Below are 25,700 nucleotides of genomic sequence, written 5' to 3'. Positions count from 1 at the left end.
TAGGCAACAAGAAGACTACAACCCCCAGCAGGCCGCGCTCAGGCTCTCTGCAGCGCTTGCCTCCCGGGACTCCTGTTCGACCGCGGAGTCAACCCTTGGACTTCAAGTCCCAGAAAGCATCGCGTGTCCGTTTTCCCGGCTCCCCGCCGTCGCGCGCGGCTCCCAGTGTTCCCTGCTAGTGTTATTCCTTTTCAGCGCTTACAACCTTCTTCTGAGAAGGACCTCTCCGGGACTACACATTCCAGAAGGCAGCAGGGGTGGGGGTAGGGCAATTTCTAAGGTTTGGGTTTTGGCGGCCTGCATCCTGAGCCCAGGTGGCCCTGCTCTGCCCCGGTTGATGATACTGAGGTTCCATCGACTCCCTGACAATCCCAGCACGGGTTTCCACCTCTCCCTAGGCCATCTGGTGACCTCAGGATTGATTGGGGAATGGCTCTGAGCCATATCTTGCTGACGATGACTTCACAGGAACCAGCTGACCGCAGGGCTGGAAAGAGAGGCAGGTGTGCCCCAGTGGAGACTGGATTCACCAAACGCCAGAGACTCCTCTCTCCTGTGAGCCCCGTTTGTCGTCTCGGAGCCCACCCAACTCCAGCCTTTCGCTGCACTCTGATATCCCGAGGCAAGCTGGCTGGACACTGGGAGGGTGTCCCCACCCCCTGCAGAGCCCGGGCCCACTGGAGTCGGCCAGGGTGTGGCCGAGGGCTGGCAGGTTGGTTACTGCCCTCCACAGACAGAAGGACAGACAGAAGCTACACTTGAAGCAGCCTTGACCTCATCCCTTAAGGAGTTGATTGTAGATTTTTCTTGCGGCTTCTCTCTGTCTCATGACTGCATTCTTGAGGGATGTGACCTGGATGATAACTGCCCCAAACAGCACTCCTCAGCGCCGGAACCAAAGTTGGTGCTAAACATTGGTTAATTAACTCGTTTATATCTGAACGTTTTCTGCATGCACATTGCAGTGCTTCAGCCGGTGGCAGACTAAAGAAGCGAAACGTATATTCCTTATCTGGAACAAGTTATAATTTATTAGAAAACCAGAAGTACACACAGAGATCTTTAAATGACAGGTGATGACTATGAATAGGGTTTGAGAAGGAAGGTCACCGCAGGGAATCTCTCCGAGGCAGAATTTCCCCGGTTCGTAAAGTCTAAGTTCAGGGTAATGGGCATCCATCCCCGCCATCACCCCTCTCGCCCTCCCCCCACCCCCCGTCCCTGTCCTCCAGGCAAAGACAGGGGCTTTCTTGGAGGCACTGGGGAAACTGCGGGTGGGAGGCGGGGGACGCCCGCGGCCGCGAGAGAAGCTTGACCCCGATGCATTTATATTTCAACTTCCTCCGCCTCGAATTTCCTGATCATCTTTGTGCCTCCTTTTTCCTGCCTGGGATCCCCAGCATGAGGCAGGCCCCTTTCCGCCCAGAGGTGCCTAATGGGGCCAAGAAACGACGTCCCCGGGGCGTCCGTGCGGGGAAGCCCGGGGCGGCAACCTCGCTGGGCCGCGCCGAGGAGGCAGCCGGGGCTGCCTCCTCGGCGCTGGGCTCCCAGTGCCGGGCCGTGCCTGGGAGCGCGCCTCCGCCCCCAGGTCTCGGCCCCCACTCCGCGCCTCCCAGCCCGCTGCGGCGGGGCCGCGCACGGTGCGCCAGGGGGCGCGCACGCAGGGGGCTGGCCTGCCTGTGGCGCGGGGGAAAGTTGAGTTGGGAGAAGTTGGGAGCGACGGGGGCGCGCCCCAAGGTGGGCACGGGGGAGTCGTCGGGAGCGCGCGAGGGCTCCAGAGAAGGGGGAGAGACCCCGAGACCCCTGCAGCACGAAGTTCAGAGGAAGCGGGTAAGCGGAGAGGTGGCGGAGGGGGAGGGCCAGGGCCGCGGAGGGAGGAAGGGAGGGGAAAGGAAAGGGGGGAACTCGGCACTCGGAGCTGGGAGGGAGTGGAAGTGCAGGAAAGGGCGGAGACTGGGGCGCGGGGAAGCGAGGTCTTGGGGAGAAGGATGGGGAGGCGAGAGGAGTGATTGCTGGTAGGAAGCGGGATCCAGGGTCCGCTTCTTAGAGTTCCCTAAAGCGAGGGTGCCGCGCCCCCTGCCACCAGGAGGGGGTACTCTCTGGGAGGCGCCGCCGGCCCTCCCAACTCCTGGATGGACTCCAAGACGACACCCCTCCCCTTTGGTCCCCTACTCTATCCTTCATGCCCGTCCAGGGTGCCCTGCCTAGGGGTTGCCCCAAGCCTCTGCCCCCGATCTCGGGGTTGGGAGGCGGAGCCGGGAAGGGGTTGGCGGGTCAGGTCAGGACAAGGGGTCAGGCAGAAGAGGGAGCAGCTGGGTGGGGATGGGAAAGGCGAGCGCGGAGAGTTCGACCTAGCTCCTGGGGGGCTGGCTTGTCTGGGTGGGGAGCTCTGTGCTGGGTGTGGGGGGCGGCGCCGCCTGAAATCCAGGGTCCACTTTTCCCTCCTCCCTTCGCTCCCCACTCCCGCCAGGCGCACATCGAAGAGCTGTGGAATGTGCGAATTCACCTGGGGGGTGGTTAATGCCCCCCAAGGGGGTCCGGAGTGCTAATCCCTTGGGCAGGGGAGAGTTGCTAATCCTCCGGGCTGGTCGGGGCTGGTCCCCGGAATGTGCCCCCAGCCCGGATTATCGGCATCGATGCTCTGGACAGAGGCTGCTTTGTGTTCTGGGATGGTGGGGGCGGGGGCGAAGGGGGGGGCGGAGGTAAAGGGAGGAGGGGAGGATGGAGGAGCGCACTGAGGGCACAGCCTGGAGCGGGGCGTGTGGCGCCGGCAGGTGCCGGCACTCCTTCCCAGACCGGGTTTCCTCCCCCAGCACCCCTCTCCCCCGCACCAGACTTGCCCTGGCGGAGGGCCTGCTAGGGGGAGGTGAAGAGGGCAGTCAGCTGAGTTGGAAGGCCGGCCAGGAATGTGTCGCTCCCGGCTCCCCACCCCGGACTGACCCCCAGACCTACATTGTTTGACCCTGCACTGACCTGTCTTACCCCCGAGTTGGCCCTAAATCCGGTAACCCTGACCCCCCAGTGACACACTGGGGAGCTTCGGTACTTTTGCCGTCGCAGAGCCTTGGGTGTCCCCAGCACTGCCCCCACTAGGAATAGGTACCCCAGTTGGCACTGGTCGGGTTCCCTAACCGCAGCTCTTTCTCTGCCCTCCCCCCGCACGGTGTCCTCCCCAGACACCCCTACAGTCACGGTCAGGAGGGCGTCAGCCCTGCCACTCAGATTTTCCTGGCCCCAGGCTTGGGGAGGGGAGGGATTGGACCGTTCCTGAGGGCAGAACCTCGGAGTTTCTGTGCCCACCCTCCTTCTGGTCGTCACGTGCCCCTCCCCCATTATAAAGTCGTGCCCGGCCTGTGCCTGCCAGCCTCCCTTCCTCCCTCCCACTGAGTGAGTGGAGTTCGGCTCCTGCCCCTCCCCCAGGGAGCCTCCCCCCCCCCACTTCGGGGCTGGGCTTTTTTCAGAGGAGGGGGCCCATGAACAGCCCCGTTGCTTGCTGTTTTGGGCTCTCTCCAGAGCTCTCTTTCTCCCTTCCTTCATCCACCCGTCGTCTCTGCCTCAAGGGGTGTCTCACTCCCCCCAGCACAGCCCTCTCTGGTCTCAGCCCGCCTCAGTGTGCCGTGCCACCGCTGGGTCACCGCTCCCACCGCTCCCGTTTCTGGCTCGGCCTCTCCTCCCTGCTTCCTCTGTCTCCCCTCCCTGATCTCCGCTGCTTTCTCTCCGGGTCTGGGCCTTGACTCCTGTCTGCCTTTTTTTCCCGCCAGCATCTCCCACCCCCGGCTCTCTCCCCCTCACTCCGCTTAGTCCCTTGGCCCTCTGTGGCCTCCTGTGCCTCAGTCCTTGCCTCTGTCTCTCTTTGTTCCTCTCTTTTCTTCCCATAAATAACTCTCTTTTCTCCCCCCACCCTCCAAGGGCCACTCTAAGGCCTTTCATAGTCTCCTGTGCAACCAGGAGACCCCTCGTGGCCGGCGGGCTTCCGTGAAGCCCCGTGCCCTGCCCTCCCCTGGCTGTGCAATGTTGGGGTGCCCCTGCAGGCCTGGCACCTCTCTCATGCAGTGATTGCTCCTCCCCCACCCCCCACCCCCAGGTTATGCCGCCGCCTTGTTGCCCTGAAAGCCGCAGCTACAGCGAGAAGGGCTAGGATTTGGCCATGAGCAGCGCCCCCCGGCGCCCCGCCTCGGGCGCAGATTCCTTCCGCACTGTGAGTATTGCCCACTGCCCCTCTGTCCCTCTCCACCATCACCCCCGGGGCTCTGGCCAGGGTGCGGGTCTGTGTCAAGCAGGGGCGTGTGTGTCCGAAGAGGCCTGGGAGGGGAGCCTGGGAGGGACTTGGGAGGGGCACCGCCATCCCCGCTCCGGGCCTTGCGTGGGGCACTGGGTCTGGGACAGGTATCGGTTGCGGGGGTGGGTGTCAGACAGCTTCTGGTCCCAGGGAGGGAGTTGAGGCTCTGTGTCCTGAAGACCCGGGTTGTTGTTTAGCCTCAGCAAGAGAGGAACTTTGGGAAGCCTGGGTCTCTAAGCCAGCGACCCCCCTCTGACTGGGTCTCAGAGGCGGCGCCCGTCTGCTGCAAGGTAGCTCTGGGCAGACCGCTGCACCCCCGGCCCCACGTGCCACTCAGCCCCGCCCCTCCTGGCCCCCACGTGGCCACCGCCCCACGTGTCCCCCTCCCATCTTCCTGGGAAGGCTAATGATTAACCCCAGTGCCCTAATCAGCCCGTTATTGGTCACCTTGGCCCAGCGGGGCACGTGACCAGGAAGAGGCGCCGGCTGGTCCCCTCCCCCTCCCTCCCGGGTTCACCCCTGCCGGCCATGGACTTCCTCCTTCAGCCTCAGGTGCAAGGGGTTCTTGACCCTCCTCCCCCCACCCCGGGCTAGCCCGCGTGCTAATTCTGGTGAGAGTGAGGCCCAGTGCGGGGGGAGCCGGGCTAGAGCTGCGGAGGTGGGCTGGGGAGAAGCAGACTCCTCACCCCTGCATCTTCTCCTGCCCAGTATCCCTGCCACCCCCAGCTGCTCGTGACCCCACCTCCGAGACTCTCCAAGGCCCGCCCTTCTTCCCAGCCTACCTCCCCCTTGCTCTTCCTTGCTCTGGTACCCCTGCCCTTGGAGATCTCGATGCCCTTCAAGTCCAGAAGCTCTCGAGCAAATATTTAGCGGTGCCTGGAGCTGAGACGCCCGGCGGGGGGAGGGGGAGGGGGTGTGGGGGGGGTTGGACCAAGGCCGTGGGCTGGGCGGCCGGCTGCTTAGCTAGGCTGAGCTCTCCAAAGCGCCAGGCCACCGCAGTCCCGCCGCTCCTGCAGTATGACTCAGGTGGGGGGAGTGAGGGTGGGGGCAGGGCGGGGCACCGCAGCGGCTGAGGCCCCGGGCTCCGGACTCCCAAGGGGAAGCGCTGCATCCCTGTCCAGGAGCTGGGCTCTAGTTCGATTCAGACCAAGCCCGGGTCAGGTAGCGCAGGCGCCTGCAGAAGTTACTTTTCAGGCTCAGTCGCCATCCCCGAGCACAGGGGCTGCGTTCACTACTATCAGCCAGGTGAACGGCCCAGATCACACACCCGACCTCGACCTGCGGGCTGGACACACAGGATTTCTGCTCAGGCTTCCAGGGCAGACGCTTTCCACAGGCCCTAGAACTGACTGGAATGCGCCCAGCCAGGGTCCTGAGAGCCCGGAACCCGGGGGACGGGCCGCTGGGCGGTGGGTGCTGAGTCCCGAGGCCCTGGCACTCGAGGGGAGGGCAGCCGGGGCGGGGGGTGGTACTGGACTCAGCCGCTAGGCGGGGTGGGGTTTCGAGGAGCGTCTCCTGTGTGTGCGTGCGTGCGTGCGTGCGTGCGTTCTCACCTCCCCTTCTTCTCCACAGCCGGAGCCAGAGAGCCTGGGCCCTGTGACGCCAGGCTTCCCTGAGCAGGACGAGGATGAACTTCACCGCACCCTGGGCGTGGAGCGGTTTGAGGAGATCCTGCAGGAGGCCGGGTCCCGAGGAGGGGAGGAGCCGGGCCGAAGCTACGGGGAGGCAGACTTTGAATGTGAGGGGGCTCGGGGAGGCGGAGTGAGCGGGGGGCAGGGGTGCTCTGGCTGCCAGGATGGAGCCAGGATGGAGCCGGGGGCCTGGGTGGGGGGCGCTGGAGGCCGGCCAGCTGAGCGGGGAGCCGTGCCCGCCGGCAGCTAAGCGCCCTCCTCCCTGCAGACCACCGGCAGTCCTCCCACCACATCCACCACCCGCTGTCCACCCACCTGCCTCCCGACGCCAGGCGCCGAAAGGTACCCCAGGGCTCAGGACGGAAGCCGCGCAGGCGCCCTGCAGCCTCCCCGACCGGGGAGACCCCCACCATCGAGGAGGGCGAGGAAGAGGAGGATGAGGCCAGTGAGGCCGAGGGGGCCCGGGCACTCAGCCAGCCCCCTGCGTCCACACCCTCTTCCGTGCAGGTGAGCGGGGGCAGGGCTCCTGGGGATGTCTGCGGTACCCCTGGCCTGGCCTCACCTGCTCACACGGGTCCCTGTTCTAGTTCTTTCTCCAGGAGGATGAAGGTGCGGACCGGAAGGCGGAAACAACCAGTCCGTCTCCCCCTCCAGTGCTGCCCCACCACGAGGCAGCTCCCCAGGCCACCAAAGGGGCCCAGACTGGGTAAGTGTCCCCAGACAGGGACCTCCCGGGCCGGCACCAGCCAGTTGAGGTGGGGAACAAAGCAGGAGCCTTGAGGTTCTCAGACAGGTTCAGAAATCCCAATCCTGCCGCTGGGATTTGACTTTGGACTAGTCACAGTGTCTGTGAGCCTGTTTTCCCATCTATAAACCAAGAATAATAGAACTTTTCTTGCAAGGTGGTAGTAGGGGTTAAAGGGTGGTGTGAACGGAAGTTTAAGTATGGGTCGGCCTGGCACGGAAGAGATGTGTGGTCTAAGCCGTCTCCTCCCACCCCCTGCCATCCCCCCCTGCCCGTGGCTTCAGGTGGAGCAGCGTCAAACCCCGGATCAGGGACTGGACGGGTGACCTCCACGCACCCCCGGGACCCCAAGGGTATGAGAGCAACAGGAGACCCCCTCTTGCTCTTGGGGAGCTAGCTGCCAGTCTACCCTGCTTGTGGTCTCACGAAATGGTATCAGAACAAGTTCTGTGCCAGACGACCTGGTTCAGGTGTAGTGTCGGTACCAGTAGGTGATAGGAGTTTGGGGTTGTTAGCCAGAGAAGCCTTCTTGGAAGAAATCACTTTGAACTGGGTCTCAAGGTCACTACTGTCACCTCCCTGTTGGTTTCTGGGTGCCAGGCAGTGTGAAGGACCCGGGGAAGTGAAGGGCGGATCGCCCCTCCAGGGCGGTACAGGCTCGCTGGGGAGATAGGACAATGTGGATGGAGCTGGGTCCGCGCTGGCTGTCTGCACTGGGGACGCAGGCCTGCAGGTGGCTGGACGGCCAGGAGGAGGTGGCGGAGCCCCAGAGAGAGCACGGCGTTGCACTGGAAAAGTGGGTCAGATTTGTGGGCAGGGGTGTGAGCAGAAGCGAGGGCACGGAAGGTAGGTGTAGGTGGAGAAAGCCTGGCAGAGGAGGGACTGGTCATGGGCAGGGGATGGGGGCTGGGAGCTGTGGGAGGTGAGATGCCGGGAGAACGGTTTGGAATGGTGCGGCAGGGACAGGGACCCACTGGCAGTGGCAGAGAGAAAGGAGGCATCGCAGCTTGGGGGACGGGAGCAGAAGCTGGAATCTGTAAGGGACAGGGGTTCATATCCTCCTTGACTGTTGGGTAGGGGTGGGGTGTCTACAGTTTCAAAGGCCCATTTCCATGTACTTTACTCCATTTGGTTAGAAACACGGGACCCTGTGAACCTCGAGTCCATTGTTAGGGGTGTGCCTGGGAGGGGAAGCAGGTCCCACTCTGGGTACTTTTCCGGACTTCACTCTCCCCACACCTGGGAAGGCTGCCCTCAGCTCCATTTTGCTGCTGAGCTGATGTTCCGGGTGGCTTGTGTGATTGCTTGGGGGGGGGCACAGCCAGTAAATGGTCGAGCCGGATTTAGATGCGGCGGTCTGCTTCCAGAATCCTCACTCTTTCACATCCGCACCTACCGAGAGTGGGGAGCGAGGAGGGGTGAGGTCCAGCGGGGTCCCCTTCCTGGGTCCCTCCTGCGTGGCTCCCGGCCGAGGGAGAGGGGCCAGCCTTCTCAGGCTCACGGCTGCTTTGTCTGTCCAGAGCCCTGGTGGAAGAGGTGGCGGCTGTGGCCAGTGTCACAGCGGGAGGTGATGATGGGGGTGCCTCTGGGCGCCCCCTGGCCAAAGCGCAGCCTGGGCACCGCAGCTACAATCTGCAGGAGAGGAGACGCATCGGCAGCATGACTGGGGCTGAGCAGGCACTGCTGCCCCGGGTCCCGACGGACGAGAGCGAGGCCCAGACGCTGGCCACGGCCGACCTAGACCTCATGAAGAGTGAGTGCTGGGCCTGGGCCAAGCCCGGAGCTGCTGGGAACGAGGGTGGGGGTAAGAGGAAGGGGCGCTTGACCCTGTCCCTCCACCCCCCGCCCACAGGTCACCGGTTTGAGGACGTTCCTGGGGTACGGCGACATTTGGTGCGGAAGAATGCCAAAGCGTCTGTGCAGAGTGGCCGGGAAGGGCGAGAGCCTGGCCCCACCCCTCGGTCTCGGCCCCGGGCCCCCCACAAGCCCCACGAGGTAATTTCTCCGCTTCACGGTCTTGCAGCATCTCCCCATCCGTCTTCTCACCACAGCCCCTGTCGCTTCTCAGACCTGCGGTCATCTCGAGCACCAGGGTTGCCATGTATGGTTTTGAAGGTTGTACACTGCACAAGAGTGCAATATACACATCTTCAAAGAGCACTGATTTTTTTTAATTGAAATATAGTTGATACACAATATTATGTTAGCCTCAGGTGTACAACATAACGATTCAACATTTAAACATATTACGACACGTGTACTACGGTAAGTCTAGTAGCTGTCTGCCCCCAGACAGTTATTACGGTATTACCTGCTGTTGCTGGTGTGGGCCTTACGGTTCTGGCTCACATCTTAGACAGGTCGGCTTCCCTTTCATGCCCGTTTTCTGGCAGCTGGCAGCGAGGTGTTTGAGGACCGTTTGGGCCAGAGGCAACTCCGTGGAGCAGCGCATTTCATTTTTCAGAATCCAGTCACCTCTGTGCTCATCCAGTCCTCCCGTAACCTGTGAGGATGACGGCCCAGGCGGCATCAGCCATACATCAGGGGCAGTGACTGGTCAAGGCCACTCAGTTACGTAGTGATGTTGCCCACCTTAGACTTCAGGGCTCTGGTCCTGAACCCTGACCCTCCCAGTGGCTATTTTTGGTAACCTTTTTATTGCGGTCGAACAGACAGTAAAGCACACTCGGGTTAAGCAAACAGCTCTGTGACACACTCTGCGCGTGTAAATACCTGGCCGACCCTACCTGGATATAGGACATTTCCCACACTCAGGGAGTTCCTTCGGGCCTCTGCCTAGTCACCACCCTCAGAGGTGACCGCTCGGCGGTCACTCTCAATTAGTTTTGCCAGTTCTTGAACGCATATAAATGAATCCTACAGAATTCCAATGTAGGACTTCCCTGGTGGTCCAGTGGTTAATACTCCTCACTTCCCATCGGTTCGATCCCTGGTCAGGGAAGTTCCGCATGCTGCGTGGCGAGGCCAAAAAAAAAAAAAAAAAATTCCAGTTTGTGTGTGTGTGTGTGTGTGTGTGTGTGTGTGTGTGTGTGTGTAGTGACCATTCATCAGACGGTTACTAGGAGTCATATACTGTGCTAAATGTTTTGTATACTTTTCCTTTTAGCCCCCATTAGAGCCCTTTTATTATTATCATTATTGTAGTATAGTTGATTTACAATGTTGTGTTAGTTTCAGGTGTACAGTAAAGTGATTCAGTTAAACGTACATATATATCTATTTTTTTCAGATACTTTTCCCTCATAGGTTATTATAAAATATTGAGTATAGATCCCTGTGCTATACATTAGGTCACTGTTGTACACTAGTAATGGGGGTGGTATTACTCCCATTTCACAGACGAGGGACAGTCTCAGATGGGTTAATAACTCGCCCAGCCTCCATGCCTGTGCCCTCCGTCCTGCCATGCCCTCTCATCTCACCCCAAGGTGTTTGTGGAACTGAATGAGTTGCTGCTGGACAAAAACCAGGAGCCTCAGTGGCGGGAGACGGCGCGCTGGATCAAATTCGAGGAGGATGTAGAGGAAGAGACGGAGCGCTGGGGGAAGCCCCACGTGGCCTCCCTCTCGTTCCGCAGCCTCCTGGAGCTGCGCCGGACCCTGGCCCACGGTAATCCATGCCCCACCCCCTGCCCATCATCGCCCCAGGAGTTCCCTTCGCCCGCCGAGCCCGTTCTCTGAGGACCACACGGTCCCACATTTGTCTTGAGCAGCAGGGTGTGTAATGTCACCAGAGCCCAGGAAGGAGCATCTCCTGTCATGATATCACCTCTCACGATGCCTGCCATTCCTCGGGCTCTGTCATTGGGTGACTGCGGGGCAGGACTGACCCTCTCCTCTTGTCTGGCATCTTCAGCAAACAGCTTCTCTAAGTGATATTTTCAGATAACGGAAGCTGGTATGTTTCGGGTGCTGCAGTGTTGTCAAACAGTTTTAGTGGAACGCTTTGGGAAATTCTAGAGACTCTGGGGAATGTGACCTAACGTGTAGTAGGGCTGTGTAAACGACTGCATGAGCACGGATGCAGGATTCGCGAGCGCTGTGTCTGATGTTCTGCTGTTTGCTCGTTTCCTCCTTCCTGTTGGGGAATCGCTCCCAGCTGCTGTCAGCAGGCCTGCTTCTAAGCAGCTGAGGACTCAGAAACCTGCTGTCAGAATTATTTCCAAACTAGCAGAAACTAACTAGGCTCTGAGTGAGGCTTGAGGGCTTGGGGTAAGGCGCCAAAGTGCGGGTGCTTTATCGCCGGGCTTTGCGATCTTGGTTTCGGCTGCTCGGGGGGCCTTCGGTTCTGTTGGGTCTTTAGTTCTGTGTTCCTGTGAGTTGACCTTGACGGAAAAATGACCTGGTGACTTTTGAAAGGACCTTCATTTCTATATGAAATGGCAGCTCAGAGCAGTGACGGGGTGGAGAGATCTAGAAACTGTCCTTGAGCAGCTGCTGGACTTGGAGGGGGACGTCTTCAGATGGCTCCAGGGCTGCCACGGGGACGCAGACCGGCTGTGTCGTGCTCCAGAGGGCAGAACTAGGACCCTAGAGTGAAGTCAGAGGAGGCACTTGCTGGCAGTGAAGAGCAGTCTAGGCCGAGGGGGTGGCCCGGGGCACTTCCTGCTGCGTGCTTCCCGGAAGGGGCATCTGGGCAGGACCCGGCCCCGGTGGCCTCTCTGATGGCAGGGGTTCCCTGGCCTCTGCTGAGCCCCACAGCATTCCTGCGGGGAGAGGGGGGCTGGAAGAAATGGGTCAGAGAGGCCGTGGGACTTGGGCCTCGGGCAGAGCTGGGCCCTGCTCACTGATCCCTGGGCCGCATTTACTTGGTTGCCCTCGCTCCCGCTCTCCCTCCCTCCCATCCCCGCCCTTGCATCTTGCCTGGGGATGAGGGCCCCTCGCGGTGGTCCTTATTCCAGGGGCTGTGCTCTTGGACCTGGACCAGCAGACCCTGCCTGGCGTGGCCCACCAGGTGGTGGAGCAGATGGTCATCTCTGACCAGATCAAGGCCGAGGACAGAGCCAACGTGCTGAGGGCCCTGCTGCTGAAACACAGGTGAGGCACCGCCCGCCACACCCTGCCCGCCCGCCCGCCCGTGCCCAGCGCCCGCCCGTGCCCAGCGCCGGCCGCCGGCCCTCCTCACCTCCTGCCTACTGCCCCACCAGCCACCCGAGTGATGAGAAGGACTTCTCCTTTCCCCGCAACATCTCGGCCGGCTCCCTGGGCTCCCTGCTGGGGCATCACCACGGCCAGGGGGTCGAGAGCGACCCCCACGTCACCGAGCCTCTCATTGGAGGTGTTCCCGAGACCCGGCTGGAGGTGGAGCGAGAGGTGAGGGGAGAAAGTGACCCTGCCTGGGTCAGGTCCGGCCGCCACTGCGGCTCGGGCTGCGGGACCGCCGAGCGAGTCGGGCGGGAACGGGCGGGGCCGGGGGTGGGGGGTAGCCAGGCTGAGCTCTGCTCTTCTGCATCCCCAGCGTGAGCTGCCTCCTGCAGCTCCTCCGGCTGGGATCACCCGCTCCAAGTCCAAGCATGAGCTGAAGCTTCTGGAGAAGATCCCTGAGAACGCCGAGGCTACGGTGGTCCTTGTGGGTATGTGGGGCGAGCTCGGGGGGCAGGGTGCGGGTGGCCGGGCCTGCCTCGGGGGCACCCCTGCGCTGGGGGCCGGGAGGCAACTGCTGCTCCCGCGCCCATGCCGGCTGCACGCCCCCAGGCTGCGTGGAGTTCCTCTCCCGCCCCACCATGGCCTTCGTGCGGCTACGGGAGGCAGCGGAGCTGGACGCGGTGCTGGAGGTGCCGGTGCCCGTGCGCTTCCTCTTCCTGCTGCTGGGCCCGAGCAGTGCCAACATGGACTACCATGAGATCGGCCGCTCCATCTCCACCCTCATGTCCGACAAGGTCAGCCGCCGCCCGGCCGGGCCTCGCGCCCCAGAGCCCACTTGGGATGCCCCCACCCAGCTCACCGAGCCTGGCCCCAGGCCCCCGGCCCTCGTCCCGTGTCCTCACTAGCCCTGTCCCGCTTTGGCAGCAATTCCACGAGGCAGCCTACCTGGCAGACGAACGGGAGGACCTGCTGACGGCCATCAACGCCTTCCTGGACTGCAGCGTGGTGCTGCCGCCCTCGGAGGTGCAGGGCGAGGAGCTGCTACGATCCGTCGCTCACTTCCAGCGGCAGATGCTCAAGAAGCGAGAGGAGCAGGTCCGGCTGTTGCCTCCGGGGGCTGGGCTGGAGCCCAAGTCAGCCCAAGATAAGGGTACGGGCCAGTGCAGGCCGGGGGCCAGGTCTGGGCTGCCGGCTGGGGGCTTGGGGGTTAGGCTGGAGGGTGGTCTGTTGCACGCGGAGGAGAGCGGGACGGGAGGAAGAGGGCTGTGACGGGCGCCCTGATGGAGGCCCGGGTTGCAGCGCTCCTGCAGATGGTAGAGGTGGCAGGTGTGGTGGAAGACGATCCCCTTCGGCGGACGGGCCGGCCTTTTGGGGGCTTGATCCGAGATGTGCGGCGCCGCTATCCCCACTACCTGAGCGACTTCCGAGACGCGCTCAACCCCCAGTGCCTGGCCGCCGTCATCTTCATCTACTTCGCGGCCCTGTCTCCTGCCATCACCTTCGGGGGGCTGCTGGGTAAGGAGAGGCTTCAGGTCGTGGTGGGGAGCGCACGGGTCCCCCCGGCCGCCAGCCGCTGAGCTGGCTCTTGCCGCCCTAGGAGAGAAGACGCATGACCTGATTGGAGTATCGGAGCTGATCATGTCCACGGCAGTCCAGGGCGTGATCTTCTGCCTGCTGGGGGCCCAGCCACTGCTGGTGATCGGCTTCTCGGGGCCCCTGCTGGTCTTCGAGGAAGCCTTCTTCTCGGTGAGGGGCCACGGGCTACCCGGGCTCGTCCTCCCTGCCCAGCTCAACTCCCCGTCCTCTTCCCCGAGCACTCCCGCCCCGTTAGCCCCCCCGGGCTCCGAGCCTGACTGCCCACCGCGCCCCAGTTCTGCAGCAGCAACGACCTGGAGTACCTGGTGGGCCGCGTGTGGATTGGCTTCTGGCTGGTGCTGCTGGCCCTGCTCATGGTGGCCCTGGAGGGGAGCTTCCTGGTGCGCTTCGTCTCCCGCTTCACCCAGGAGATCTTCGCCTTCCTCATCTCCCTCATCTTCATCTACGAGACCTTCTACAAGCTGGTTAAGGTGGGTGGGCCTGACGGAACCTGGCCCAGGAGGGGCCGGGCTTTGGGACTGGAGGGAGCCGGGGGCGTCCTGCCCCTTTGTTCTCTGAGCGTGAGGCCGGGCTGCCCCATGGAGCCACGGAACCTAGGCTGGTCCTTCCTGCTGCCCCCACCCCTTCCCCGCCCACCCTCCCTCCCTGTCACCAACATATACACCAGAGCTTCAGATCAGTCTTAAAGACTCATGTTTTTGTTTTTTTTTTAAACTTGCAAATATATTCTTGCAAAAGTAGTATACATGCTTCACAGCATATAAGACGTATATTTCACAGTATCTTCTGTGAAATAAATTTTCAAAAATTTAAGATGTGAAAAGGGGGATCCTTATGAGCTTACTCTGCAATTATTCCATTACCTGTGAGGCTGAATATCTAGGTGGATGACTCACATATCTTTAATAACGAAGGTAATATGTGCTTTTGGTTTTTTTTTAATAACTTTATTTATTTTTGGCCACGTTGGGTCTTTGTTGCTACGCGCGGGTTTCTCTAGTTGCGGCGAGCAGGGGCTATTCTTCGTTGCGGTGCGCGGGCTTCTCACTGCGTGGCTTCTCTTGCTGCGGAGCACAGGCTCTAGGCGCGCGGGCTTCAGTAGTTGTGGCTCGCGGGCTCTAGAGCGCAGGCTCAGTAGTGGCGCATGGGCTTAGTTGCTCTGCGGCATGTGGGATCTTCCCAGATCAGGGCTTGAACCCATGTCCCCTGCATTGGCAGGTGGATTTTTTTTTTTTTTTTTAATATATTTATTTATTTGGCTGCATTGGGTCTTTGTTGCTGCGTGCGGGCTTTCTCTAGTTGCGGCAAGTGGGGGCTACTCTTTTTTTTGGGGGGGCGGGGAGCTACTCTTTGCTGTGTTGTGCGGGCTTCTCATTGCGGTGGCTTCTCTTGTTGCAGAGTACCGGCTCTAGGTGAACGGGCTCAGTAGTTGTGGCTTATGGGCTGTAGAGCACAGGCTCAGTAGTTGTGGCTCACGGGCTTAGTTGCTCCACGATGTGGGATCTTCCTGGACCGGGGCTTGAACCCGTGTCCCCTGCACTGGCAGGCGGATTCTTAACCACCGTGCCACCAGGGAAGCCCCTGTGCTTTTGTTAAAGCGGCGAACAATCCAGAATGTCAAAGGGAAAGGCCCCCAAGATGACAGACAGGGTCACGGTCTGGGCATCAGACCCACGTCTGTGTCTGTGTCAGGATCAGGAGATGTGCCCCCAAGGCCCACCACACTCCCTGTGTTGCTCCTCCAGGCCTGGCTGGAGCCTCGTTTGCAGCTGCTTTCCCGAATTAGATCAACCCCTCTTTTTTTTTTTTTTATTTAATTTTTTGGCCACGCTGGGTGGCATGTGGGATCTTAGTTCCCTGACCAGGGATCAAACCCACACACCCCCTGCATTGGAAGCTCAGTCTTAACCACTGGACCGCCAGGGAAGTCCCAGACCAGCCCCTCTCTTAATTCCTAGTTGTCTTGTGCTCACATCTGGTCACCTTGGTCATTTTTTTAATCAAGACAAGCTCCTTGAGGGCGGGCCAGCCACCCCCAGCCCTACCTGTCCCACTCAGCATACAGCTGAGTCCCGGATGTCTCACCAGTTAAGCTGATAGAATCCTTTGTCCTCTCCCCAGATCTTCCAGGAACATCCCCTCCATGGCTGTTCGGCCTCCAACAGCTCCGAGGCAGACGGTAGCGAGAACACCACGTGGGCTGGGGCAGAAGCAGCCACGCCGGGGCCGAGGAATGAGAGCTCAGCCGGGCCGTCCAGGCAGGGGAGGCCCCGTGGCCAGCCCAACACGGCCCTGTTGTCGCTGGTGCTCATGGCTGGCACCTTCTTCATCGCCTTCTTCCTGCGCAAATTCAAGAACAGCCGGTTCTTCCCTGGCCGGGTGTGTGGGCTGGCGGGCCCGAGGGAGGCGAGATCTGGGGGCAGGAAGGGGGCGACTCGGAGTCAGGGCTGCAGCGAGGTGTGGGGCCTCTGAGCATGGCGCTCGCCCGCAGGTGCGGCGAGTGATCGGGGACTTTGGGGTACCCATCGCGATCCTCATCATGGTGCTTGTGGATTACAGTATTGAGGACACCTACACCCAGGTACGGCGGAGCGCGCGCAGCAGTGAGGCGGTGTTGGACTCTGGACATTCCCCTTCAGGCCCCCAAGTCCAGAGCTGCCTCTAAAGTGGGCAGACACCAGGCCTTTCCCACGGCACGCCTTCGGCGTCCACCCTGCCCAGTGCAGCTCAGGGCACTCCCTCCAAGGTTCACCCGCCCCCGGCCCCACCCTCTGCCCTGCAGAAGCTGAGCGTGCCCAGTGGATTCTCAGTGACAGCCCCAGAGAAGCGGGGCTGGGTCATCAACCCCCTGGGGGAGCGCAGCTCCTTCCCCGTGTGGATGATGGTCGCCAGCCTGCTGCCCGCCATCTTGGTCTTCATCCTTATCTTCATGGAGACACAGATCACCACGTGAGTGGTCCTGGCAGAGGCGGGGTGCCATGCAGACGGCGACCGCCTGCTGCGTGGAGGGGCTGGAGCCCCCGGCAGGCTGGCTGCTGGAGTTGACTTTGTAGGCAGCAGAAAATCCCACTGACGTTTGCTCGGATGGGCACAGTACGGGCTGGGAGCTGTCCAGGAGGGTAGGGAGGGCCAGATAGGACTCAGTTCCATGATGGGACCCTCGCCCTGACGGAAGAGGCAGGGACCATCAGGTTCCAGAAACAGACAGAGGTGACTGACTCGGCACTCTGGAAAGACACAGTTGTCTGCCAGGCTGGGCCCGGGGCTCAGTGCGTGCCTGTCTCCGCCCAGGCTGATCATCTCCAAGAAGGAGCGCATGCTGCAGAAGGGCTCCGGCTTCCACCTGGACCTGCTGCTCATCGTGGCCATGGGCGGCATCTGTGCCCTCTTTGGCTTGCCCTGGTTGGCTGCTGCCACCGTCCGCTCCGTCACGCATGCCAACGCGCTTACTGTCATGAGCAAGGCTGTGGCGCCCGGGGACAAGCCCAAGATCCAGGAAGTCAAGGAGCAGCGGGTGACGGGGCTGCTGGTTGCCCTGCTTGTGGGTACGTCCACCTCTCGCGCCCAGCCTTCTCGGAGGGGTCTTGGGGCCACTGGGGTAGAGAGCCCTGGGGCCAGCTGTTTCTTCTCCTCCTCCCCCAGGCCTCTCCTTGGTCATCGGGGATCTGCTCCGGCAGATCCCCCTGGCTGTGCTCTTCGGAATTTTTCTGTACATGGGAGTTACCTCCCTTAACGGGATCCAGTTCTATGAGCGGCTGCACCTGCTTCTCATGCCACCCAAACACCACCCAGACGTCACCTATGTCAAGAAGGTGAGACCCGGCTCGGAAGGGCCCTGTGCCTCTGCCCCCTCCTGGTCTGTGTGGGTCACCCTCCAGCCCCCCATCTGCCCACCCTGGCCAGCCACCATTCAGCCCGTGCAGACCCATCTCCGGTAAGCACCCAAGGAGGCGCTTCCGTCCCACCCCTGTGGAGGGGAGAGGGGTCATCGTCCTCTGGATGTGGCAGGCCTGATGGCCCTCCGGGGACCGGGGCGCTCGGAGGCTGGAGAGAAGCCTGGGCTCACCTGTCTTGCCCTGCACCCCCCCACCCAGGTTCGGACCCTCCGTATGCACCTGTTCACAGCCCTGCAGCTGCTCTGCCTGGCCGTGCTCTGGGCCGTCATGTCCACGGCTGCCTCCTTGGCCTTCCCCTTCATCCTCATCCTCACGGTGCCGCTCCGCATGCTGGTGCTCACCCGCATCTTCACCGAGCGAGAGATGAAATGCGTAAGGCTCCCGCGCCCCTCCCCACCGGCCCCCACCTTGGTCTTGCCAAGAGGTCGCGCTCAGCACCAACCTTCCGACTCTGCCCCTACCACAGCTGGATGCTAACGAGGCAGAGCCGGTGTTCGATGAGCGGGAGGGCGTGGACGAGTACAACGAGATGCCCATGCCTGTGTAGCTGCTACCTGGATGGACAGCCGAGGGACAGATGGACAGAGGGAACAGGGGCTGGGGGGTGCTCGCCCCGTCCTCCTCCCTCCTCATTTTTATTTAAGTGAATAATTTAAAGTCCCCTTACCAGCGCCCCCGCAATAAAGTGCTTCGGCCCCCACCTATCCCCGGCCGCGTGTGTGTGTGAGCCGGGTATGAATGGAAGAGAGGTGACGGATTCCAGCCCGCTCTGTCCCAGAAACGAGATGTGCAATGGGGAAGGAAAGGAACTTTAATGACAAATCAAAGCAGAGGGAGCCAAAGTGCAAACTGTCCATCCCCCAATGGTGGGGGGGGGGCCATCCTGAACCCATGTGCACACCCTCACCCCCCTTCAGGGCCCCAGCGGAGGCCCAGGGCCTGAAGCTTCTGCCTCAGGTAGCTCTTGAGCTGGGACAGGCCTCTCTGTGACTCCAGTTCCTCGAAGGGTAGCTGCAGGGGGAGAGGGTAGCAGGTTACCCCAGGGCCTGGCCGGCCAGGGGAGGGGTACTAGCTGAGTGTGTGGGCGTGGGGAGGGCTCTCACCGGCAGGAGCTGGTAGCCCATCAGGCCCAGATGCCGCTCCCGCAGAGCCCGTGAGCCCAGCAGCACTCTGCCATCCCGGCAGAAATGCCACCGTTCCCGCAGCATCAGTACCACCCTGGAGGAGAAGTGACTGGCTCAGAGCTGCTGTCTATGAAGGCAGACAAGGCTCTCCCACCCTCTTCCCTTACCTCTGGGCAGGGTCACGGGTTGTGTAGGGACAGGACCGGGGAGGATACGGTAGGAAGGGGTCCTGGGTTCTCACGGGGAGCACAGCACCAGAGCTGCTGACACAGAGCAGGAAGTCTGCAGGGCATGGAGAGAGAGAGCTGCTGGCCTTCAGCGGAGGCTCCGTGTCCTGGCGAGCCGCTGGCCCACCCGGAGCTCACCTGTGCAGTAGCCTGGAGGCACGGTCAGGTCCTGCCGATACTTCTCCTCCCCCAGCAGCTGGCGCAGCCCCTCGGCTACTATATCCTTGTGACTGAGGGGGGAGAGGAACACCGGTATCAGGAAAGCCCCCAAGACACTTGTTCTAGCTCCCTCCTGCCTAGTTCCACGGTCCTGGGAAATGCCTTTGCTGCTCCGCTCTTTCTGACTGCCTAGGGCGCAGCAGCACGCACAGAACGTGGTCCCCCGGCTTGGCCTACCCTGTGCTGCTTGCGGGCCGCTCCCCTCCCCTCCCCTCCCCAAAGCTGCCCCAGCCACCTGTACTTGCAACGGGCACGGTCGGTGATGAGTGGCTGGGGGAAGATGGGCACTTGTTGCCTTCGGGGAAGGCGGGGACCCCGATATCCCGGGAGCTCCAGCTCCACGGCCGTGTCTAGCAGGGAGAGGTAGCGCCGCACAATCGGGGCATGAGGGGTGCCTGCAGGGAAGCAGGACAAGGCTTACTGGGGTGCAGACCCCCACCCTGCTTCCCCTGCCCACTGGCTCCCCGGGACCCAGCCAGCCCTCCAGTCTGCGCACCACTGATGTGGCTGATGAAACCTGGGGAAAAAACAAAGTGCAGGGCTCGGAAGGGCAGGCACCGCAGCTGGCACAGTGACATCAAGATGTTGACAGTTGCCAGGGGGGCCACCCCTGCTTCCCGAGCCAGGATCCTCTCAAGGCAGGGCATGAACTGCTCTTCCAGAGGCAGGTAGTTCAGTCGCCCAAAGGGCAGGACCAACTTCTGTACCACCTGCGGAGCAAGGGCAGCCCATCACCCAGCGCGAAGCAGTTCTCCAGTATCCTTTACAAGCTGGACCTCAGGGAGGCTTGGCCTGCAAGCTTACAGCATCACCATAAAGGCAGAACAATCCCTCTACACACACACCAGAAGCTCAACAGTGTAAGCACTGCTTGAGCTCCACGCGATTAGTCTTCAAACAAGCAGAGGAGACATGGCTGTGGGTTCTGTCCCTGAAGACTTAGCAGAGTGGGATCAACCAAGCTAAGACGGGCTGAGAGTGTTTGCAGGGCTTCCCTGGCGGCACAGTGGTTGAGCATCTGCCTGCCGATGCAGGGGACACGGGTTCGAGCCCTGGTCTGGGAGGATCCCACATGCCGCGGGGCAACGAGGCCCGTGAGCCACAACTACTGAGCCTGCGCGTCTGGAGCCTGTGCTCCGCAACAAGAGAGGCCGCCACAGTGAGAGGCCCGCGCACCGTGATGAAGAGTGGCCCCCGCCTGCCACAACTAGAGAAAGCCCTCGCACAGAAACGAAGACCCAACACAGCCAAAAATAATTAAATAACTTAATAAACTCCTACCCCCAACATCTTTAAAAAAAAAAAAAGTGTTTGGAGAAGTGCAGACAACCCAGGCATACATGCTGGGGAGCTGGACAAGCCAGCGAGGGTGTGAGCAAAGGTGGAACCCCACGGGAAAGAGCAGAGAGCCTAACTGGGTTGTCTGCTGCAAATAGAAGCAGCCAATCAGGCTGGGTGGGGGTTAGGCCTGCCAGGTGTCTTAGGATGGGATGAGTAGGAGAGGAGCATGGGAAGGTGGGAGGTAATCCCACCTTGCTGTTGAGCTGGGCTTCCTGGGCCACCAGGAAGTGGGCAATGGCTTCCAGAAGCTGGGGCTCCCGCAACCGGTGGCGGGCCAAGTGCTGGGCCAGGAGCACCATCACGTGGGGCGTCAGTTCCTCTGGCCTGGCCTCTGCGAAGAACAGCTCATCACACCGGACCCTCAGGTCAGACCTCAACTAGATTCCACCAGACACCACCTGCCTCCGCCTCAGCTCCCCCTCCTCCCATGAACCTTAACCCCCTCCAGCACCTGCCAGGCTGCGGATGAGGTGATGCTGTGGATGCCGCTGGAAGCGGGGGCAGCTGAGAGCAGCTTCCAACCTTAGCCCACCGCGAAGGACAGGCTGCAGAGGGGGAGGTGGCTTCGGAGGGAGGCGAAACCTTTGCTCCTGCTCCAGGGCACACACCAGGGGCCCATCTGATGGGAAGCCTGAGGAGGAGAGGGTCAGAGGAGGCAGTCCTAGCAACAGGGAGTCGCTCTGCTCTGCTCCAGTCCTGGTTTAGTTAATGAATCCCCAATCCTTCTCATCTCTGTTTTCTGGGCTGGAAGGTTTGCTACAGAGCACGTGGAAACACTAGAGAAATGTGAGATATCACGTGCACTAAGGTATCAGAACAGTCTGTGGGGACGGCCTTTTACAAAGAAGGCAAGTGAGTTCTCATCTCTTGCCAGTGGTAACAAATTGCAGGGGCTTCCTAGAGCGCTGTATTAGAAGGGACCTGGGGTGGCGCCCTAGCTAAGCGCAACACCTGCTGCTTGACTCGCGGTGTCTGCCACGGATACAGGGGAGCAGCAGCAAGTGTGGCGGCGTATGTGCCGTTCCCGGCAAGCCCGAGGGGTGCGTTCTGTCAGCGATCTCGGGTCCTCTGCTGTTTCTCTATTCTTCCGTTAACGCCCACCCCCCCGCCAGACACCGTCCTCACCAAGTAAGACTGCAAGGTGCAGACACACGTGGATGGTGTGAATGTCAAAGGAGGGGCAGTTTCGGATGATGAGCTGACTCAAGTCCTGAAGTGTGGCCTGCTCCACAGGAGGGGGTCGTGGCTGAGACCCCAAGAGCTGGCCCAGGCGACGAAGTGCCACAGGGTAGTGGTGGGCGCGCACCTTGGTGGGGTTCTGGCCCAGCCAGCGCAGCAGCTCCCCAGGGCTCCTCGCCTGTTCCAGAAGCCGCTGCAACCCCTGCACAGGGCCTGCATGGAGGGCTCCTCCAGGAGGCCGGTCTCCCCATTTGTTGGGCCCCAGACAGTAGGGCTGTACTGGTGGGAGCAGCAGCAGGCCAGACAGCCGAGCACTGGAGGCCTGGGCAGAGAGCAGGACTCGAAGCATGGAGTTGGGTGATGGAGACCCTGAGGGGTGGCCCAGAAAAGGGGGTGAGGTATTCTCCAACGGTGAGAAAGACCAGCTATCTACTCTTCACCTCGCTCCCCATCCGGTGGAGCCTGGGGTCAGAGCAACCCTGACTCATGTTCACCCTTCTTTGTGACTGCTCTGCTCCACTTCCCAACCCGCCCCTCTCTGCCTTCTTCCATCCTCTGAAACAGCAATCGTAATCCTTCAGTGTGCTCAGCGTAGGGCTATTTACAAAGCAATTCCACATGCATTATCCCCTCTCGTCCTCCTTACAGGCCTATGAGGAGGGAGGCAGGGCTGGCATTACCTCGATTTCACAGGTGGAGAAACCAAGGCCCAGAGAGGCGAGGGGGTTACGTTAAGCCCGAGGTCACGAATCTGGTTAGTGGTCGCGCCCAGCCTGGAGCCCAGCTCGCCGCGACGATACGCCCTCCCGACCACCTCCCCCTCCCGCAGGAGGCGGCGGCGGCACAGAGGGTGGAGCGCGGGCTCCGCAGCCGGACGGTCCTGGGTTCCATGCTGGGTGCTCCCACTTACCAGCTGCGTGACCTTGGACAAGTGGCTTCGTCTCTCTGCCCAAGTCTCCTCGCCCGTGAAACGAGAACGCAGGGCCCACCTTGGAGGGCGCCCGTGGAGCCCGAGGGCTCAGCTTTGCTATGGCGCGGAGTCGGCGGTGTCAGGGCCCTCCCCCAACGCCCACCCGGCCCGGGGATGCCAGGAGACCGTGGGCACGGTCGCCAACACCAACTCCCGCCGCCCTCCCGCGGCCCGCCCCGCAGGCACCACCCCTACATGGCTCCCCAGGCCCCGCGCAGATCGCTCCCTCGGTCGGTCTCGGGGCCCGGGGGCCGAGCTCCCCCCGCGGCCTCCTCATCGGGGGGCCACCGAGTCCGCCATCTTCCCAGCAGCCCCCGGATCGCCGCCCAGACGCCAACCGCGGCACAGTCCTCGGCCGGCAAAGACGTGGCTCCCGTCAGCCCCCGCGCGCCAGGTCGCCGCGCGCCCCGCCCCTTGCTTCCGGGAAGCTGCGCGCGCGGCGATGGGGCGGGGCCGAGGCGGGGCCAAAGGGCTAGGGGCTGAGGCTGGGATGAAAAGGTGACGGGGAGTCAGCGGCCGGGCTGGGCAGGTTGGGCAGAGCGAAGTGCCCGGTCGGCGCCCTTCATGCCTTGTCTCCCAGTGGGCAAGAGCTCCCCGGCCCCCGGGCCCGCACACGCAGACATACACCAAGGGTGAAAACTTCACATTTAATCTGCACATGTTCCAGAGAACCCCCTCCACCCCTCCCAGCTCCCCTTCTCCAGCCCCTCAGTCTTTGAGTCCCTAAATCAGCCCAAGGAGCTGTCAGGGACTAGAGGTGGCTGGATTCTCAGGCAGAACACTAAGAAGGGCCCAGGGGCGTGGCCCGGCTCTGCCCAGGGCCCAGGCAGCGACAGCAGCTGTCTGACCCGGAGGAGCCGACTGTTAGTGGGTGCTGAGGGCCAGCTGCCCCGGGGGGCGGCCCAGAGCCGTGGAGGTCGCAGGGAGGGGCCTCCGCTGGCCCCCGGAGTGCTCTGCGGCGCAGGGCTGGGCTCCAGGGTAGTGGGAAGAGGCAGGTCGGAGAGGCAGGCCTGGGCAGACAGCAACTCCCACCGTGTCGTGGGGAGCAAGGTCCGGAGGGGCCAGCAACACTGCCAAGAGCCCGTGGAGGCACTACGGGCGGTACATGGCAAAGGCCAGGAGACTGAGGAGCAGGGTGAAGCCGGCCAGACCCAGAGTGGCGGTCAGGGGAAAGAAGGGCCGGTACTGGATCTGGCAGTACCAGAGCAGCAGCAGCAGCAGAAGCAGCAGGGGCAGCAGCAGGCTGCCTACTTCCAGCCCGGAGGGGCCTGGCTCTGACCCCGGTGGGCACGGTGGGTGTGAGGGACCCACCCGAGTGGACACGTGGCAGTGGAGAACACAGTTGGGAGGGAGGTGAAGGCTGCCCAGGGTCTGGGTGTCGTCTCCTAACAGTTGCCCTTGGTAGATGAGTCGCACGTGCTGTTCCCGGCCAGGAAATTGGGTCCTGAGGAGAGAGCGACCTGGGTAATAGAGCAGGTCTCAGGCAATCCTGGCCCCTTGCCCGGAATAACTCTCCCACCCTCACCTCTGTCCTCCACCTACCACCCAAGTCAGGGCCTCTAAGGGGGCCCCTCCTGCTTCAGGGGAACAATACGGTGTGTGATTTGGGGGCCTCAGTTCCCTCATCTATAAACGGAGGGATAAGTCTCAGATATTGATATCCTCAGTGGCCCTTCTAGGTCTGTGATCATTCCCACCCTATTCTTTAGCACTTTATTCCTGTCCTCTCTTCCCGGCTTACCTTTTCAGGGAGCCAATGGTGTCATGGGGCCAGGCCCTGGCCACCTGCTCTGAATCGTTGAGGAATTTCAGCCGAAGTACTAGGGGCTCCTGGGGGGAGTCTGGAGGTGGTGGTGTTGCTGGGAGCCCCACGCCAGGTTCTGGCTGTGCAGCCTGACCTCTGTGTCTCAGGCTGGGGGTCTCAGCTCCTGGGGCCTCCCCTCTGATGCTGTCGGTGACCGCCATGGCTTCGCTGGGCTGTGTCGGTGCTGGGGTCCCTGACGGCTGGGGCAGTGGATCAGCGCCCTCGGCAGTGTGTGTTGAGACCCAGGCGAGAGCCAGCACCAGAAGGCAGGCAAGCACCGCGAAAAGGATGGTCACCTCATCACCCACCCCTTCGATCAGGGCCATGGCACCTGCCTTGCCCGCTGCGCTACCGAGCTGGAGAGGCACAAAGAACCCATGAGGGGCTGGCTCACCCGCCAAGAGCTCTCTGAACTTCGTGGGGGGGGGCTCCTGACCCCACCCCACCACAACTCTCCCACAGTCCTCAGACCTCTGCCCACATACCCGAGCCCCACCGTGGGACACGGACCGCTCTGACACCCAGTTACCCCAAACTTGCCCCACGTACCCCTTCCCATCACCAAATCCCAAGTCCTAACTTTTTGTAACCTGAGATCAGGTCTTCAACCAGCTGCCCAATTCACCCAAACCCTATTCCGAGGTCAGGGCCTTGACCTTCTAAGCGACTCTCCCCTAAATTCAACCTCCACCAAACTTCACCCCAAAGCTTACCTATTCTTCCCGTCTAGGTCATCCCAAAGTTTATCTACTCCTTCGTCTATTTCACCCAAAGCTTATCTACTCTTCAGTCGCTGAAGTTTCTCCAAGGGGGAAGAAAAAGGTCTCTCCACACACACACCTCCCGGTTACCATTTACCCAAACCCCGACCCGCGGCACGGGACCGCTTCCCAAGGCTTCTCCACGCCAAAAGTCAGATTGCGCCCTTTGGCAAACTGGAACCTCCGAGGGCTGCCACCCCCCACCCAACTCGGCCCCTCCTGGTGCACTCAAACCCCACCCCGAGGCGGCCCGACCCCGCGCCTCCTCTGGAAGCCTCTCCAAACTCAGCCTGCTGCAGGACCCCAGATCTCGGCCGGGAATCCGAGACTTCGCCCTCCCCACCCTGATCCTCTATCACCCCTCCCATCTTCCCGCCCCCCACACCCACCCCCGGGTGGCGGGAGGGCGAGGGCGATCCCGGGGCGGGGCGAGCGGAGGCCAGCTGAGGTGGCGGCGGGGTGGGTACGGTCAAGGCGCAGGGACTCACCGCCTGGCTCCGCCAGCCCCATAGCGGACCCTCAGGCACTTCCGGGCGGGAGGTGGCGAGGTCGCAGACACCTGAAGGCACCCCCCCCCACGCCTTCCCCGCTGCCGCTGCGCCGCCGCCGCAGCCCGGAGTATTGTGGGTCTTGTAGTCCGGCGCGGTGAGCAGTCCCCGCCCTCCGCCCTGCGGACCCACGTGCGGGCTCGGCTGCCCGGTCTCGGTGCCCGCAAATCGCTGAGGGGCTGGTGGGGGCGTATCTGGGGGTTGTTCCAGCCCGCAGAGGTTTCGGCGGCAGCAGCATCCTCCCCCTCCCCCTCGGGCAGCCAGGGCATGTATCA

At 61.9% G+C, this 25,700-nt stretch overlaps 3 protein-coding genes across 9 annotated transcripts; 1 reads left to right on the top strand and 2 right to left on the bottom strand.

Moving 5' to 3' along the window:
- The first annotated feature begins 224 nt into the window (after positions 1–224).
- On the top strand, positions 225–17,956 carry SLC4A2 (solute carrier family 4 member 2). Of its 2 annotated transcripts, none has more exons than XM_022577665.3 (23): positions 225–1,143; positions 4,085–4,198; positions 5,852–6,017; positions 6,179–6,417; positions 6,498–6,616; positions 8,176–8,408; positions 8,508–8,650; positions 10,105–10,285; positions 11,577–11,712; positions 11,823–11,988; positions 12,134–12,248; positions 12,370–12,554; positions 12,685–12,910; positions 13,060–13,275; positions 13,358–13,506; positions 13,632–13,826; positions 15,478–15,735; positions 15,848–15,937; positions 16,139–16,305; positions 16,648–16,901; positions 16,999–17,168; positions 17,451–17,624; positions 17,719–17,956. In XM_022577665.3, exons 2-23 carry the CDS (start codon positions 4,148–4,150, stop codon positions 17,797–17,799), a joined length of 3,714 nt encoding a protein of 1,237 aa, XP_022433373.2. In that variant the 5' UTR covers positions 225–1,143; positions 4,085–4,147; the 3' UTR covers positions 17,800–17,956. The 2 variants fall into 2 exon arrangements, with proteins under 2 accessions (XP_022433373.2, XP_022433364.2); XM_022577656.3 differs by lacking the exon at positions 225–1,143 and adding an exon at positions 1,677–1,830.
- An 89-nt stretch (positions 17,957–18,045) lies between these two features.
- On the bottom strand, positions 18,046–22,701 carry FASTK (Fas activated serine/threonine kinase). 6 transcript variants are annotated; one of them, XM_089917199.1, is made up of 11 exons: positions 22,499–22,699; positions 22,253–22,300; positions 21,289–21,711; positions 20,615–20,794; positions 20,355–20,494; positions 19,319–19,532; positions 19,058–19,217; positions 18,742–18,833; positions 18,544–18,658; positions 18,356–18,470; positions 18,046–18,263 (listed from the first exon to the last, which is right to left on the bottom strand). In XM_089917199.1, exons 1-11 carry the CDS (start codon positions 22,587–22,589, stop codon positions 18,156–18,158), a joined length of 1,686 nt encoding a protein of 561 aa, XP_089773325.1. In that variant the 5' UTR covers positions 22,590–22,699; the 3' UTR covers positions 18,046–18,155. The 6 variants fall into 6 exon arrangements, with proteins under 6 accessions (XP_089773325.1, XP_022433392.1, XP_022433386.1 ...); XM_022577684.3 differs by lacking the exon at positions 22,253–22,300 and having other exon boundaries at positions 19,064–19,217; positions 22,508–22,698; XM_022577678.2 differs by lacking the exon at positions 22,253–22,300 and having other exon boundaries at positions 22,508–22,697.
- Positions 22,702–22,944: 243 nt separating this feature from the next.
- On the bottom strand, positions 22,945–25,452 carry TMUB1 (transmembrane and ubiquitin like domain containing 1). Its single transcript, XM_022577645.3, has 3 exons — positions 25,366–25,452; positions 24,054–24,472; positions 22,945–23,756 (listed from the first exon to the last, which is right to left on the bottom strand). The coding sequence occupies exons 2-3, from the start codon at positions 24,440–24,442 to the stop codon at positions 23,405–23,407; spliced, it is 741 nt and encodes a 246-aa protein (XP_022433353.1). The 5' UTR covers positions 24,443–24,472; positions 25,366–25,452; the 3' UTR covers positions 22,945–23,404.
- Positions 25,453–25,700: the final 248 nt, after the last annotated feature.

Source organism: Delphinapterus leucas, chromosome 9, assembly GCF_059928025.1.
Source record: "Delphinapterus leucas isolate spDelLeu-1000000601 "Yukka" chromosome 9, BTC_Dleu_Yukka2, whole genome shotgun sequence".
Taxonomy (NCBI): Eukaryota; Metazoa; Chordata; class Mammalia; order Artiodactyla; family Monodontidae; genus Delphinapterus; species Delphinapterus leucas.
The sequence above is the reverse complement of the archived record's forward strand: the minus strand, read 5'-3'. Positions and strand labels throughout refer to the sequence as shown.

What these genes read in the sequence shown, in the direction of transcription:
- SLC4A2 (XM_022577665.3), top strand. Translation starts at nt 4,148, where the DNA reads ATGAGCAGCGCCCCCCGGCGCCCCGCCTCGGGCGCAGATTCCTTCCGC. An exon ending in CCCCCCACAAGCCCCACGAG is followed by an intron (nt 8,651 to 10,104) that starts GTAATTTCTCCG and finishes TCTCACCCCAAG; the next exon opens with GTGTTTGTGGAACTGAATGA. An exon ending in CAAGTCAGCCCAAGATAAGG is followed by an intron (nt 12,911 to 13,059) that starts GTACGGGCCAGT and finishes CCCGGGTTGCAG; the next exon opens with CGCTCCTGCAGATGGTAGAG.
- FASTK (XM_089917199.1), bottom strand. Translation starts at nt 22,589, where the DNA reads ATGAGGAGGCCGCGGGGGGAGCTCGGCCCCCGGGCCCCGAGACCGACC. An exon ending in GCACCTTGCAGTCTTACTTG is followed by an intron (nt 20,795 to 21,288) that starts GTGAGGACGGTG and finishes TCTCCTCCTCAG; the next exon opens with GCTTCCCATCAGATGGGCCC. An exon ending in CCTCATCCGCAGCCTGGCAG is followed by an intron (nt 20,495 to 20,614) that starts GTGCTGGAGGGG and finishes TGTTCTTCGCAG; the next exon opens with AGGCCAGGCCAGAGGAACTG.
- TMUB1 (XM_022577645.3), bottom strand. Translation starts at nt 24,442, where the DNA reads ATGGCCCTGATCGAAGGGGTGGGTGATGAGGTGACCATCCTTTTCGCG. An exon ending in ACCATTGGCTCCCTGAAAAG is followed by an intron (nt 23,757 to 24,053) that starts GTAAGCCGGGAA and finishes CTCTCTCCTCAG; the next exon opens with GACCCAATTTCCTGGCCGGG.